Source organism: Salmo trutta, chromosome 18 (genome assembly GCF_901001165.1).
Source record: "Salmo trutta chromosome 18, fSalTru1.1, whole genome shotgun sequence".
In the NCBI taxonomy this organism is placed as follows: Eukaryota; Metazoa; Chordata; class Actinopteri; order Salmoniformes; family Salmonidae; genus Salmo; species Salmo trutta.
Window position 1 is genome coordinate 22,398,346 of NC_042974.1, and position 16,424 is coordinate 22,414,769.

A 16,424-nucleotide genomic window follows, 5' to 3' on the forward strand; every position below is an offset into this window, starting at 1 on the left:
CAACTCTCTCCAAATCGAGAAAACTGTATCACCTACATTAGAACCGCATGGACATATGTTTCCTGCTTTTTCGAAAAGGCACATTCTTCTTCCACAGTCTTGGCTCCTTTCTGTACCTAGTTGCTATGTACCTAGTTGCGCAGCGGTCGAAGGCACTGCATCTCAGTGCAAGAGGTGTCACTACAGTTCCTGCGGTGATTGGGAGTCTCATAGGGCAGCTCACAATTGGCCCAGCGTTGTCTGGTTTTTCCCGGGGTAGCAAGTCATTGTAAATAACAATTTGTTTTGAACTGACTCGCCTAATTAAATAAATAGAAATAAAAAATAAACCTAGGGCATGTACAAATATGAACATGTTCCTGTAACCCCGTTCGTTTCTACGGCAACAGAGGAGGAGCTTGAACTTTCACCTGTGACTGTTGCGGATGTAGTTGGCTAACAAGGAAATTAGAGTTTTTGGTTGGTACAAGCAGGCTGTAAAATCACGAGATCTACCTCCAATAAATCAATTTGCATTTTATTTGTGAAATATGTTAAACAATCGAATGGATTTACATGATGGCAAAATGTCGCAAGTTTGGAGAAAATGACGAGGTACAGTATTGAGCAAGCTTGTTTAGTTTGCTAACCAACAAGCTAACAATCAGCTGTCCAATCCAATGTACGGCTAGTAATCAATGCTACTACTTTGCAACACGTTATTATTGTATATGAATAACGATTTGTCTGTCACAATATGACAAACCCAACAGAACTGAAAAACACGCTATTTTGCTGTATAGCTAAATAGCTAGCTAATACTTAAGCCAAACTAGCAGTGGTTATTGGTGTCAGCTGTTTAGCTTGTTCGTTAGTTGGCCTGCTTAACTTGAATCATAGACAGCACATATGTATTACATACGTTAGCTAGTTAACTAATGCTAGTCAACCTGCACAACTGCTTACAATGTACTCTTCTCTCCCATGTTGCTTTCAGGTGACTTGCTTAACAACAGTGGCTTGGACATTTGTGATATGATAATCACAAAAGACAAGTGTGTAAAATGGACTGAAGTAATTAGTTAGTTGCTAACTATTGAGATGTGCTACTAGCTGTACATATAAATGTATGACCAATAAGCACTTTAAGTTATCTTTGCCTACGAATCACCAATCTACATGAACATCATGTACTAAGAAATAAGTAGTTACTGTTTGCATGCTCTGTTGTCACTTTAAGGTCAATTCACCTCCACATACATTTGTTTTTGCTAACCACACATAAACAGAGCTGATCATGTCACTAGTAGAGCAGTCCCAAAAGTGGTTCCCAACTCATGTCCAAGCCACTGTTCTTCAAGCAACTGACCTACAAGCTAAGAGTAAGAATGGCACCAACGATGCCTACACTATCATTCAGCTGGGAAAGGAGAAGTACTCGACATCTGTGGCAGAGAAAACACTCAGCCCAGTGTGGAGAGAAGAAGCCTCCTTTGAACTGCCAGGTCTGCTTCTGGAGGGCAACCCAGAAATCTACGAACTATGCCTCATCGTGATGCACAGGTCCCTGGTGGGGATGGATAAATTCCTGGGCCAGAGTACCATCAATCTCAATGACATTTTTGATAACAAGGAGAGAAGGAAAACTGAGTAAGTATCACAAACTCATCTAACTAATGTTTTTGATGCCTTTCAAGGAAGTTTCAGAACATTACGCCTAATACAATATAACTTTTTGTCCAACTGTTAAATAGGAAATTTGTCTTCTCTGCTCTCAACCCCACATGTATAAACACATGGGCTGTAAAGCATCCCTAGTCACAACAAACAATGCTAAGCCTTTGGTTTCCTAGTTCTGTATTTGATGTTTAAGGAACTGCCAACAGGAAGAAGTAGGTTAGATTTGCGGAACTGTCTTGCTCATGTCACAGGACTAACCTACAGCTATAATATGGAACATGATTCAGAGGGTGGGGTAGACAAGCCTAAATCATTTGATGGTTTGGAAAAACTGGCCCTAATCACCAATGATGTGTCTCTGTGGTCAGCATTGCAAACGTTTTAATGTGGCAGTCAATTGGAAAACATTCTAACAGTATTTCTGATTTTATATTCTAAACTCGCAATCATATACTTTTAATGTGGGGCTATGACAGTCAATTTCAAATTAGTCTGACATTGTTTCTTATCTCACCGCCACTAATGGGTGTGCTTGATGCATGTCGCGTCAGATCTTCTCAAAGTCAGAGGGTGAGGTTGACAGCGCGCACCTCATCTCTCCTGTCACATCCAACCTGCTTCGATATTTGTTTTTAATGCGGACAAGAGCACTGAATAAGCGTACCATGAGTTTTAATGGTCTTTTTATCCCATTTCCTCACCAATTTCATGATATCCAAGTGGTAGTTAGTCTTGTCCCATCGCTGCAACTCCTGTACGGACTCGGGAGAGGCGAAGGTCGAGAGCCATGCGTTCTCTGAAACACGACCCTGCCAAGTCACACTGCTTCTTGACACACTGCTCGCTTAACCCGGAAGCCAGCCGCAGCAATGTGTCGGAGGAAGCACCATATAACTGGTGACCGTGTCAGCGTGCATGCACCCGGCCCGCCACAGGTGTCGCTAGAGCGCAATGGGACAAGGACATCCTGGCCAAACCCTCCCCTAACCCGGACTACACTGGGTCAATTGTGCGCCGCCTCATGGGTCTCCTGGTCGCGGCCGGATTGAACCCTGATCTGTTGTGACGCCTCAAGCACTGCGATGCAGTGTCTTAGACTGCTGCACCACTCGGGAGGCCCTCTCTAAAATATTTTGCACAAATGTATTTACATTCCTGTTAGTGAGCATTTTGTCTTTTGCCAACGTGATCCATCCACCTGACAGGTGTGGTATATGAAGAAGCAGATTAAATATCACGATCATTCAACCTACCAGGGTGTTTACAAACACTACAGGAACAAGATAATCCACATGCATCAATCACATTTTTACTAATACTGGAGAACTTTGTTCTAAAGCTGTATCCGTATCCATTGGATGCAGTGATCACAATTTTTTATTTTAATTTCACCTTTATTTAACCAGGTAGGCCAGTTGAGAACAAGTTCTCATTTAAACTGCGACCATGCCAAGATAAAGCAAAGCAGTGCAACAAAAACAACAGAGTTACACATAAACAAACGTACAGTCAATAACACAATAGAAAAATCTATGTACAGTGTGTGCAAATGTAGAAGAGTAGGGAGGCAAGGCAATAGATAGGCCATGGAGACTAAATAATGACAATTTAGCAGTGACACTGGAGTGATAGATGTGCAGATGATGATGTGCAAGTAGAGATAATGGGGTGCAAAAGAGCAAGAGGTTAAGTAACAATATGGGGATGAGGTAGTTGGGTGTGCTATTTACAGATTGGCTGTGTACAGGTACAGTGATCGGTAAGCTGCTTTGACAGCTAATGCTTAAAGTTAGAGAGGGAGATATAAAACTCCAGCTTCAGTAATCTTTGCAATTCGTTCCAGTCATTGGCAGCAGAGAACTGGAAGGAAAGGCGGCCAAAGGAAGTGTTGGCTTTGGGGGTGACCAGTGAAATATACCTGCTGGAGCGCATGCTACGGGTGGGTGTTGCTATGGTGAACAGTGAGCTGAGATAAGGTGGGGCTTCACGTAGCATAGACTTATAGGTTACCTGGAGCCAGTGGGTTTGGCGACGAATATGTAGCGAGGGCCAGCCGACGAGAGCATACAGGTCGCAGGGGCTTTGGTGGCTTTGGTGACAAAACGCATGGCACTGTGATAGACTGCATCCAATTTGCTGAGTAGAGTGTCGGAGGCTATTTTGTAAATGACATCGCTGAAGTCGAGGATCGGTAGGATAGTCAGTTTTACGAGGGTATGTTTGGCAGCATTTGTGAAGGAGGCTTTGTTGCGAAATAGGAAGCCGACTCTAGATTTAATTTTGGATTGGAGATGCTTAATGTGAGTCTGGAAGGAGAGTTTACAATCTAACCAGACACCTTGGTATTCGTAGTTATCCACATATTCTAAGTCAGAACCGCCCAGAGTAGTGATGCTAGTCGGGCGGGAGGGTGCGGTCAGCAATCGGTTGAAGAGCATGCACTTAGTTTTACTTGCATTTAAAAGCAGTTGGAGGCCTCAAAGGAGTGTTGTATGGCATTGAAGCTCGTTTGGGGTTTGTTAGCACAGTGTCCAAAGAAGGGCCAGATGTATACAGAATGGTGTCGTCTGCGTAGAGGTGGATCAGAGAATCACCAGCAGCAAGAGCGACATCATTGATATATACAGAGAAAAGAGTGGGCCTGAGAATTGAACCCTGTGGCACCCCCATAGACTGCCAGAGGTCCGTACAACAGGCCCTCCGATTTGACACACTGAACTCTATCAGAGAAGTAGTTGGTGAACCAGGCGAGGCAGTCATTTGAGATACCAAGGCTATTGAGTTTGCCGATAAGAATGCGGTGATTGACAGTCCAAAGCCTTGGCCAGGTCGATGAAGACGGCTGTACAGTACTGTGTTTTATTGATGGCGGTTATGATATCGTTTAGGACCTTGAGCGTGGCTGAGGTGCACTCATGACCAGCTCCGAAACCAGATTGCATAGTGGAGAAGGTACGGTGGGATTTGAAATGGTCAGTGATCTGTTTGCTAACTTGGCTTTCGAAGATTTTAGAAAGGCAGGGCAGGATGGATATAGGTCTAACAGTTTGGGTCTAGAGTGCCTCCCCCTTTGAAGACGGGGATCTCAGACGATACGAAAGAGAGGTTGAATAGGCTAGTAATAGGGGTTGCAAAAAGTTTTGGCGGATAATGAGATGTTGGCCGATGTGAGATGCTGAAATGTTGGCCGTGGTAGGGGTAGCCAGGTGGAAAGCATGGCCAGCCGTAGAAAAATGCTTATTGAAATGATCGATTATCGTAGATTTATCGGTGGTGACAATGTTTCCTGTCCTCAGTGCAGTGGGCAGATGGGAGGGGAGGAGGTGCTCTTATTCTCCATGGACTTTACAGTGTCCCAAAACTTTTGGGAATTAGTGCTATAGGATGCAAATTTCTATTTGAAAAAGCTAGCCTTAGCTTTCCTAAGTGACTATTTGTTCCTGACTTCCCTTAAAAGTTGCATATTGCGGGGGCTATTCGGTGCTAATGCAGAACACCACATGATGTTTTTGTGCTGGTCAAGGGCAGTCAAGTCTGGGGTGAACCAAGAGAAAATTGCAGGACCGAAGCGAACGAGATATGAACACGCGAGCAAGAGTAGAAGGGTGCAGGCTGAGCATTTCATCATTCACAAGAACAGATCGTCTGAGATCTGTTCTTAGTTCTACATTTTTTTAAATTGGGCATGCTTATTTAAGATGGTGAGGAAAGCACTTTTAAAGAGCGACCAGGTATCCTCTACTGACGGGATGAGGTCAATATCCTTCCAGGATACCCGGGCCAGGTCAATTAGAAAGGCCTGCTTGCTGAAGTGTTTTAGGGAGTGTTTGACAGTGATGAGGCGTGGTCGTTTGACCACGGACCCATTACGCACCCAGGCAATGAGGTAATGATCGCTGAGATCCTGGTTGAAGACAGCAGAGGTGTATTTAGGGGGCAAGTTTGTCAGGATGATATCTATGAGGGTGCCCATGGTTACGGATTTAGGGTTGTACCTGGTAGGTTCCTTGATAATTTGTGTGAGATTGAGGGCATCTAGCTTAGATTGTAGGATGGCCGGGGTGTTAAGCATGTCCCAGTTTAGGTCACCTAACAGTACAAACTCTGAAGATAGATGGGGGGCAATCAATTCACATATGGTGTCCAGGGCACAGCGGGGGGCTGAAGGGGGTCTATAACAAGCGGCAACGGTGAGAGACTTGTTTCTGGGAAGGTGGATTTTTAAAAGTAGAAGCTCGAATTATTTGGGCACAGACCTGGATAGTATGACAGAACTCTGCAGGGTATCTCTGCAGTAGATTGCAACTCCGCCTCCTTTAGCAGTTCTATCTTGTCGAAAATGTTTTAGTTAGGGATGGAAATTTCAGGATTCAGACACGGCTAGGACATCCGGATTGGCGGAGTGTGCTAAAGCAGTGAATAAAACAAACTTAGGGAGGAGGCGTCTAATGTTAACATGCATGAAACCAAGGCTTTTACGGTTACAGAAGTCAACAAATGAGAGCACCTGGGGAATGGGAGTGAAGCTAGGGGCTGCAGGGCTTTGGTTAGCCTCTACATTACCAGAGGAGTAGGAGTAGGATAAGGGTATGCTAAAGGCTATAAGAACTGGTCGTCTAGTGTGCTCGGAACAGAGTGAGAAAGGAGCAGGTTTCTGAGCGTGGAAGAATAGATTCAAGGCATAATGTACAGACAAGGGTATGGTAGGATGTGAATACAGTGGAGTTAAACCTAGGCATTGAGTGACGATGAGAGGTTTTGTCTCTTTAGGCACCATTTAAGCTGGCCACCCCTCATAGCCTGGTTCCTCTTTAGGTTTCTTCCTAGGTTCTGGCCTTTCTAGGGAGTTTTTCCTAGCCACCGTGCTTCTACACCCTGCATTGCTTGCTGTTTGGGGTTTTAGGCTGGGTTTCTGTACAGCACTTTGTGACATCAGCTGATGTAAGAAGTGCTTTATAAATACATACATTTGATTGATTAAGCCAGGTGAGGTCACTGCATGTGTGGGGGTTGGAACAAAAGGGCTAGCTAGCTAAGGCATATTGAGCAGGGCTGGAGGCTCTACAGTGAAATAGGACAACAATCACTAACCAAAACAGCAATAGACAAGGCATATTGACATTAGGGAGAGGCATGTGTAGCCAAGTGATCATAGGGTCCAGTGAGTAGCTAGGCGAGCTGGAGACACGGCGATTCGGACAGCTTGCGGGCCGGGGCTAGCAGATGGGCCTTCGGGGACGTCGCAACGGGAGAGCCTGTTGAAACCCCCTCGGACGGTTACGTCGGCAGACCAGTCATGATGGATTGGCGGGGCTTCGTGTCGGCAGTAAAAGGGTCCAGGCAAAATAGGTATTGTAGCCCAAGAATTGGCTGATGGACCTCTTCAGCTAGCCAGAAGATGGGCCTAGCTCCAGGCTAACTGATGCTTGCTTCGGGACAGAGACGTTAGCCAGGAGTAGCCACTCGGATAGCTGCTAGCTAGATGCGATGATCCGGTGTAAAGGTTCAGAGCTTGCTGTAGGAATCTGGAGATGTGGTAGAGAAAAAGCAGTCCAATATGCTCTGGGTTGATATCGCGCTGTGCAGACTGGCAGGAATTGACCGGGCTGAGTTAACTGACTACTAGCTAGTTAGCTGGCTTGCTTCTGATGGCGGTTCTGGTTCTAAAGTGTAAAAAATAGCAGATCCGTACTACATTGGGTGAGGGGGGGTTGCAGGAGAGTATGTTCCGTCCGTAGATGTAAATTAAAAGATAGAAAAAAATATATACAAAGAAAAGGATATATATGCGGGACAAGACAAACAAGACGTCCGACTGCTACGCCATCTTGGAAAACAATATAGTGGCTATATCCAGGAAAGCCAAAGTTCCAAAAGCTGGGCCTAAAATAGTGTATTAGAGATCATGCAAAAGATTTTGCTGTGACTCTTATGTGGATGATGTAAAAAATATTTGTTGGTCTGATGTGAGTAATATGCAGCCTCCAGATGCTGCATTTGATGAATTTATGAAATTGCTTCTTCCAATTATTAATAAACATGCAGCTTTTAAGAAACTGACTGTTGGAACTGTTCAGGCTCCATGGATTGATGAGGAGTTGAACAACTGTATGGTTGAAAGAGATGGGACAAAAGGAGTGGCTAATAAGTCTGGCTGCACATCTGACTTACTGCAAATTGAGATATTATGTGACTAAACTCAACAAAAAGAAGAAGAAACTGTATTATGAAGCCAAGATCACTTTACATGAAATTTACATTCAATTATGGGCAAATTCAACTCCATCTTTCATTGAATTAGATGGCTTATTCATCACAAAACCATTTGATGTTGCCAATTTATTTGAATGATTACTTAATTGGCAAAGTGGGCATACTTAGGCAGGAAATGCCAACAATGAACAGTGAGCCATCGTATTCATGCATAAAAAAAACTAATAATAAAAGTAAAGCATTTTAAGTTAGAATTTTGTTAAGTTAGTGTGGGAGAGGTGGAAAAATTATCAACTTAGATGCAAAGCTACTGAGGATGGTAGCTGACTCTATAGCCACTCCTATCTGTCATATATTTAATCTGAGCCTACAGGAAAGTCTTTGTCCACCGGCCTGGAGGGAAGCCAAAGTCATTCCGCTACCCAAGAGTGGTAAAGCAGCCTTTACTGGTTCTAACAGCAGACCTATCAGCTTGCTGCCAGCTCTTAGCTGGCATTTCTCTGTACACAAATTAACAACATAGTTTCAGCATGCTAATTTAAAACAAAATTGATTTAACCTTTATTTAACTAGGCAAGTCAGTTAAGAACAAATTCTTATTTACAATGACGGCCTACCCCCGGCCAAACTATAACCTGAACGACGCTGGGCCTGTTGTGCACTGCCCTATGGGACTCCCAATCACGGCCGGTTGTGATACAGCCTGGAATCAAACCAGGGTCTGTAGTGACGCCTCTAGCACTGAGATGCAGTGCCTTAGATCGCTGCACCACTCGGGAGCCCAAATAGAGAAGGGCACTCAACATGTACTGTACTGACACAAATTACTGATGATTGGTTGAAAGAAATTGATAATAAAAAGATTGTGGGAGCTGTACTGTTAGATTTCTGTGCAGCCTTTGATATTATTGACCATAGCCTGTTGTTGAAAAAACTTTAACCTCTTCCATATTGTGGATTGAGCTATCTGTCTAATAGAACTCAAAGGGTTTTCTTTCATGATAGCGTCTCTACTGTCAAACATGTAAAGTGTGGTGTACCGCAGGGCAGCTCTCTGGCATTAGACAAGGCATGTGTGTCCATGTATGCTGATGATTCAACCATATACTGTACGCATCAGCAACCACAGCTAATGAAGTCACTGTAACCCTTAACAAAGAGTTGCAATCTGTTTTGGAATGGTGGCCAGTAATAAACTGGTCATGAACATGTTTGAAACTAAGAGCATTGTAGTGGTACAAATCATTCCCTAAGTTCTAGACATCTGGGAATGAATGGTGTGGCTGTTGAACAGGTTGAGTAGACTAAATTACTTGGCGTTACCTTAGATTATAAACTGTCATTGTTAAGACATATAAACTCAGCAAAAAAAGAAACGTCCCTTTTTCAGGACCCTGTCTTTAAACGATAATTTGTAAATATCCATATAACTTCAGATCTTTATTGTAAAGGGTTTAATCACTGTTTCCCATGGTTGTTCAATGAACCATAAACAATGAATGAACATGCACCTGTGGAACAGTCGTTAAGACACTAACAGCTTACGGTAGGCAATTAAGGTCACAGTTCTGAAAACTTAGGACACTATAAAGAGGCCTTTCTACTGACTCTGAAAAACACCAAAAGAAAGATGCCCAGGGTCCCTGCTCATCTGCGTGAACATGCTTTAGGCATGCTGCAAGGAGGCATGAGGACTGCAGATGTGACCAAGGCAATAAATTGCAAAGTCCGTACTGTGAGACGCCTAAGCCAGCGCTACAGTGAGACAGGACGGACAGCTGAGCGTCCTCGCAGTGGCAGACCACGTGTAACAACACCTGCACAGGATCGGTACATCCGAACATCACACCTGCGGGATAGGTACAGGATGGCAACAACAACTGCCGAGTTACACCAGGAACACACAATTCCTCCATCAGTGCTCAGACTGTCCGTAATAGGCTGAGCGAGGCTGGACTGAGGGCTTGTAGGCCTGTTTAAGGCAGGCATGACCGACAACAACGTTGCCTATGGGCACAAACCCACCGTCGCTGGACCAGACAAGACTGGCAAAAAGTGCTCTTCACTGACACGTCGCGGTTTTGTCTCACCAGGGGTGATTATCAGATACGCATTTATCGTCGAAGGAATGAGCGTTACACCGAGGCCTGTACTCTGGAGCGGGATCGATTTGGAGGTGGAGGGTCCGTCATGGTCTGGGGTGGTGTGTCACAGCATCATCGGACTGAGCTTGTTGTCATTGCAGGCAATCTCAACGCTGTGCGTTACAGGGAAGACATCCTCCTCCCTCATGTGGTACCCTTCCTGCAGGCTCATCCTGACATGACCCTCCAGCATGACAATGCCACCACGCACAGAACGAGCAGTATGGCTGATTTCCTGCAAGACAGGAATGTCAGTGGCCAGCGAAGAGCCAGGATCTCAATCCCAGTGAGCACATCTGGGACCTGTTGGATCGGAGGGTGAGGGCTAGGGCCCATTCCCCCAGAAATGTCCGGGAACTTGCAGGTGCCTTGGTGGAAGAGTGGGGTAACATCTCACAGCAAGAACTGGCAAATCTGGTGCAGTCCATGAGGACTGGAGATGCACTGCAGTACTTAATGCAGCTGGTGGCCACACCAGATACTGACTGTTACTTTTGATTTTGACCCCCCCCTCCCCCCTTTGTTCAGGGAAACATTATTCCATTTCTGTTAGTTACATGTCTGTGGAACTTGTTCAGTTTATATCTCAGTTGTTGAATCTTTTTATGTTCAAACAAATATTTACGCATGTTAAGTTTGCTGAAAATAAACTCAGTTGACAGTGAGAGGGCGTTTTTCTTTTTTTGCTGAGTTTACATTCAAACTTTGTAAAGATGGGCAGATGTCTGCCCGTAATAAAAAGATCAATCATATGTATTTATAAAGCTCTTTTACATCAGTCAAAGTACTATACTGAAACCCAGCCTAAAACCCCAAACAGCAAGCAATGCAGATGTAGAAGCACGGTGGCTAGAAAACAATCCCTAGAAAGGCAGGAACCTAGGAAGAAACCTAGAGAGGAACCAGGCTCTAAGGGGAGGCCAGTCCTCTTCTTGCTGTGCCGGGTTGACATAACAGTACATGGCCAAGATGTTCAAACATTCATAGATGACCAGCAGGGTCAAATAATAATCACATTGGTTGTAGAGGGTGCAACAGGTCAGCACCTCCATGAGTAAATGTCAGTTGGCTTTTTATAGTTGAGCATTCAGAGTTAGACAGCAGTTGCGGTAGAGAGTCGAAATCAGAAGTTCCGGGACAAGTTGGCACGTTATGTGAACTGCCGCAGGCAGAACAGTTGAAACTGCTTTTTGACACCACACTCCAAAAAGCAAGTTCTGCAGGCTCTAGTTTTCTTATTGTGATTATTGTGTGGTCGAGTGCTGCAAGGAAAGCCCTAGTTAAGCTGCAGCTGGCCCAGAACAGAGCGGCACGTCTTGCTCTTCATTATAATCAGAGGGCTGATATAAATACTATGCATAACAGTCTCTCTTGGCTAAGAGTTGAGAGGAGACTGACTGCATCACTTGTGTTGAAAATCGTAGTCAACTTACACACACACTTACCCAACCAGACATGCCACCAGGGGTCTTTTCACAGTCCCCAAATCAGAACAAATTCAAGAAAGCGTACAGTATTTTCTTAGAGCCATTATTGTGTGGAACTCCGTTTCATCTCATATTGCTCAAATTAACAGCAAACCTGGTTTAAAAAAACCCCAGATCAAACAACGCCTCTCCCCTATTTGACCTAGATAGTTTGTGTGTATGTATTGATATGTAGGCTACGTGTGCCTTTAAATAAAATAAAAAAACGGACTGAGGAGCATTTCTGTCTGTAATTAAGACCTTTTGTGGGGGAAAAACTAATTCTGATTGGCTGGGCCTGGCTCTCCAGTGGGTGGGGAAGGGCACCTGCCCAGTCATGTGAAATCCATAGATTAGGGCCTAATGATTTCATTTGAATTGACTGATTTCCTTATATGAACCGTAACTCAGTCAAATCTTTGAAGTTTTTGCATGTTGGGTTTATTTTTGTTCAGTATATAATATTTCATTTATAAAACAGCTGTTTTTTTTTTGTTTTTTTTAAATATCTCGCAAACCCATTTTCATATCAGGTCATGACCCCTAGTTTGCGAACCGCTGGGGTAAGAATTAGAAAACCCTACCTCAATATTTGTAGCCATAGGTGATAATAGCTCTCTAGGAGCTGATTCGTCGTCAGTATTGTGGAATAATTCTAATGTTAAGGTAAGATTGGAAAGGGAGAACGCTGATCAGAGAACAGTGCTGAAATTATTTTGATCCTATCCGTATTGACACAGGGCACAACGACGCACTGGGAAACGCATGTCGGCCGTTGTAGGAACGATGCGTCGTGGAAACACTCGTAAGCCTAAATTCCACCGCTATCGGGAAACCGGGCCCTGTACGAGGGGGTCGATAAACCAGGAGGATTCTCAAACATTTTGGCTTCCCAGTAGATTACAACAGCGATGAACAGAGAGTTAACAGTACTATGTCGCCACTGTTCAACGAGAATAGCCTATGCAACTGCCAACACCTCAAACATGTTGACACATTTATGTCGACATCACCCTACCACCTGAGCAAGACGGAAACGCAAAAAGCATCAACTTTTTCTTCCCTCTGCATTCAAGCAGCCCTTCGCAGCTGATTCTGACCGTGCCAAATAAATTACAAGAGCGATAGGCATGTTTATAGCCGCGGATATGCGCCCATTGCGAACTTCGCCCTCTCGCACCAATTTTCAGCAAACGGGTAGTACCCGCTCTATATAAGCAATGGTGCATTGTGTTGCGCTTACTACAGATGGATGGGCCTCCAGTGCTACACAAAGGTACTTAATGACAGCCCATCACATTACCCCAGAGTGGGAGATGAGAGATACTGTGCTGCAAGTGCACATATTTTCATCTTTGTTAGAAAACATCGTACCATAGGCCTATACAATGTCTGAGCCATGTTTGCACATTGATTTCACACGCATATTGCACTTTCTTTTAGTGTTGTTGAGTAATCGTGTGTTTTCGTTTAGGAAAATACAAAGTGTTGGTATTCCTGATTGTGCTCTCACCAGTCATTATATGACTCACGATCATTTATGGAATCGGGAATACCAACGTTTTTTGTATTTTCTCAAATAAACCAAAATGAACTACAGTAACTGTTGGTTTATTATTCCCGCTGTACCGAAACCGAACCGTAACCCCAAAAAAGCAATACGTACTAAACTGGGTTTGGTGACCTGTTTCGCCCCTAGTTGCTAGCCTGTACATCTGTCTTGTTGTGACACAGGCTACGCCATTGTGCTAGTTAAAAGATGTGCTTTGTTGACACCGAACAATGAATTAAGAGGTTAGTCTTTCGAGAATAGACTGCCATTCATGTTGTAATTGAGTTGACTGGGTGCAGCCTTTGTAGTTGGTGAGCTAGTCCAGCGAGAACAGCAGTCAGCAGGCCATCAGATTATCTTTCCTGTCTAATAGCAGCAAACTGTTCCACCTCAATTCCAGTGATCACACAATCAACAAATGGCAATACTGTCCTTGCTTATTCTTGCTTTATAATGGAATTGAGATGGTAAACTGTAATTTATGGACATGGCATAGGCTAAACATTATGTTGTGCTCTTTTGGGCATTAGCCTATGCTAACTGAATGTGGTGGAACTGGCCAAACATGTCTTGTTACTAATTCTGACTCAAATGATATATATTTTTCCAGTGGTACAGATGTATGGGAAATAAAAACACTACACCAGCTCCACCCAATCCAGTTGCGCTATGTAAAGTTATTTTTGGCTGTGTAGAATAACTGGCACAATGTGTTGTAGCTAGCTAGGCCTAGGCTACATGATGAGTAAGCCTTCATTCTGCTCAGAGGAACAGGAACACAAGAGGATCTGGTGTCAATTAGCCATTGGTACATTTCATCATGCAAACATTAGCACACTTCTTCTTTACCCATTAGTTGGGGAGAACTGCGACGTGTCATAAGCAACCGTTGATGGTAGTAATTATTTAAGGTGCCGGAGCTGATGCACCTCCAGGGTTTGCAGTCATTCAAGTACAGAGCTGTTGTGGAGATGTCAGTGTACCAGTATTTAGTCATCCCACACAACTGACTCCAACTAGAATGAGCCAAAGGCCCACTCTTCTGCTGCCATATCCATATACTGGAGCAGTCCCAATTTGCTAACTAGCTGTGTCCGTCAACTGTATTTTCAAGCTGACACATGGGGAGAGTCTATCTAGACATTGAAGTAGGCAGCCCCTAATTATCGCACACCTGTGTTGATTGTGAGGAGTTTCTCAGAGGTCTGGGTAGAGTGGGAGTATTGTGGTTCCAGGCAGAGGGAGGTTTATCTTGGCCTTGACACCCATGTGAAGTACAGGGCTGGCCCCCTCAGCAGCATGCTGTGGCTCCTAGATCGTGCTCCGAAGGACAGAGCACACTATGTGAATAAGGCTAGCTAGACCAAGAGGCCCTTGCCATGGAGGTTCTTTGGCCACAGTTTAGGGCAAAAAAACATCATGCCTGTCCACTTTTCCAATGACAGAAGTAGCCTATAGCTTGAACAGACAGAGAGAGGTTGTGCTCATTGAGGAATTGTGGAATTTACCAGAGCACCTGCTGTTTGAGAGGTGGTTTAAATGTTGACTTTGTATTTTGAGTGAGCTTTGTTCCCAGTTCTACATTGTTGCAGTCGACAAACCATTGGTTTAAAAAGGCCAGACCAGTGGTCACAAACCGGTCGATCTCCAAGACATTCCTAGTTGATGGCCAATAATTTTTATAAAAAAAAAACAATAAAGCCACAGAGTTTCTAAACCCAGAAGCGCAACTTCGTGAGACTTCCGGGAACGGTTGTGAAACAGACCAAATAGACCAGGCCGGGGTTTGAGAAGTCAATGAGAAGTGCAAAATTCTTCGTTAGTTGTTAATTTTCCCAAAATCTAAAGGCACAACCTAAATTTGAGCTTATGTCTTAAGTAGTTTAACATGTTATTACTCCAACCTTGTGATCGTGACAAACTGACACATTTTAATGTTTGTCTAAAACAACTTTATATTGAAGGAGTGCCTTTTTTGATTTGACAGCCTGCACATGTGCAGTTCGGTGGGAAACGACCGTTTTGGATCCGATGACGTCACCTTAAGTGTGATCAGGGATTTCTATTAGAGAAGCAGTTTTGGGCTGTCTTTGATAAAGCCTTGCGTTCGTGTTTTTATATTTGTTTCACGCTGTTTGTAGTAGATTGATTCAGCTGCCCTGTGCGGGGTAGTCGGAAGTGTCTCCATTTTGAACCATTTCATGTGTCTGAAGGTACAAACTCTGCCATCAGCTGGAAGACGGTGTCTTCTTTTTTGTCAGTCTCCCTGCGTTGAGATTGACCATCAGATGCAGGCACCATCAGTAAAATAAAATGAAAAAAACAAATTATTTAAATGTATGCTCACTCGGCAAGTAATACAGCAAATTATCTATTACCGGTGTGATCATATACCTCAAGTTTAAAAAAATATAATGTTAAAATTGTCTGAGAAGAACAACATTGCAATGCCGTTGGCAGGGTAATTCAAGCATAGCCAATATGCATTGATAATGTTTTGGGCCTATAGCCTATTGCACACACATCATTGGTACAGAACTGTTTTTAATTGGGTATGTTGCATAGGCTTACGTTTTTTAAGGTGTGTGTGTGTGTTTTTTTTTTTGTTTGTTTTTGTTTTTTTTCTGAGCGCTAGACCTCAGCCTGACTTAAAAAGTGATCTCGCCTCTCAAGGTTGGTGACCACTGGGCTAGACCTAGGCAATGGAGAAGCCAGCAATCTCATCAGCATGTATGAGTTGCATGGTTATCCTGCACCATTGCCTTTGTAATTTCCCAATTGCTTGTCGTCGCAGTTCTGAACAAAGGCCAGATTTGTGCAAATGTCACCCCTTTTTTCTCACAGCGAAGGCATCAATCGTATTACTTCCAGCAGAAAAGGCAAAGAGGTTAAATAAACAGGAGCAGAGTAGCAGAATGGCCTTGATGAACCATATTATTCAACATTCTTTTCGAGATTCAGACCATCACAGTTAGCAGGGAATTATGTTTATCCCTCGTATAATATGTATTCACAGGGAGACGAAAAGCTTCAAGTGACGTCGCCTGTGGATTTATTTGAGGTGAAATTGGGGACTTCCACCACAGACATTTTACCCTAATAATTTATTGAATACACAAGTTGTTACTCTTCCTCAGGGAAATGTCGGACTCAAACAGTTTTTTTGATCCCCACTTTTCTAATAATTTCTTCAAAATGAAATGGCTCAACTCACTTAGGTACTCTCAGATTTCTGTGTTGTACGTTTACTAATCGTTTTTACCTCAGTCGATAGAGCATATCACTTTAGCCTGTTTTTTTTTTTTAAGCTAATATTTCATAAACAAAGCCTAGAATTTAGATGCATTAAATAATAGGCCTATATTTTCCACTGATTTAAAAAAAACTTAC

General features: G+C 43.6%; 1 protein-coding gene across 1 annotated transcript in view; it reads left to right on the plus strand.

The window, feature by feature from the left end:
• The first annotated feature begins 406 nt into the window (after positions 1-406).
• Positions 407-16,424, plus strand: part of LOC115153014 (rab11 family-interacting protein 2) — a 28,768-nt gene continuing 12,750 nt past the window's right edge. Inside the window, exons 1-2 of the mRNA XM_029698013.1 lie at positions 407-594; positions 977-1,629. Coding sequence (XP_029553873.1) covers positions 1,277-1,629 — 353 coding nt within the window. The 5' untranslated portion in view covers positions 407-594; positions 977-1,276. The remainder of the gene's footprint in view (positions 595-976; positions 1,630-16,424) is intronic.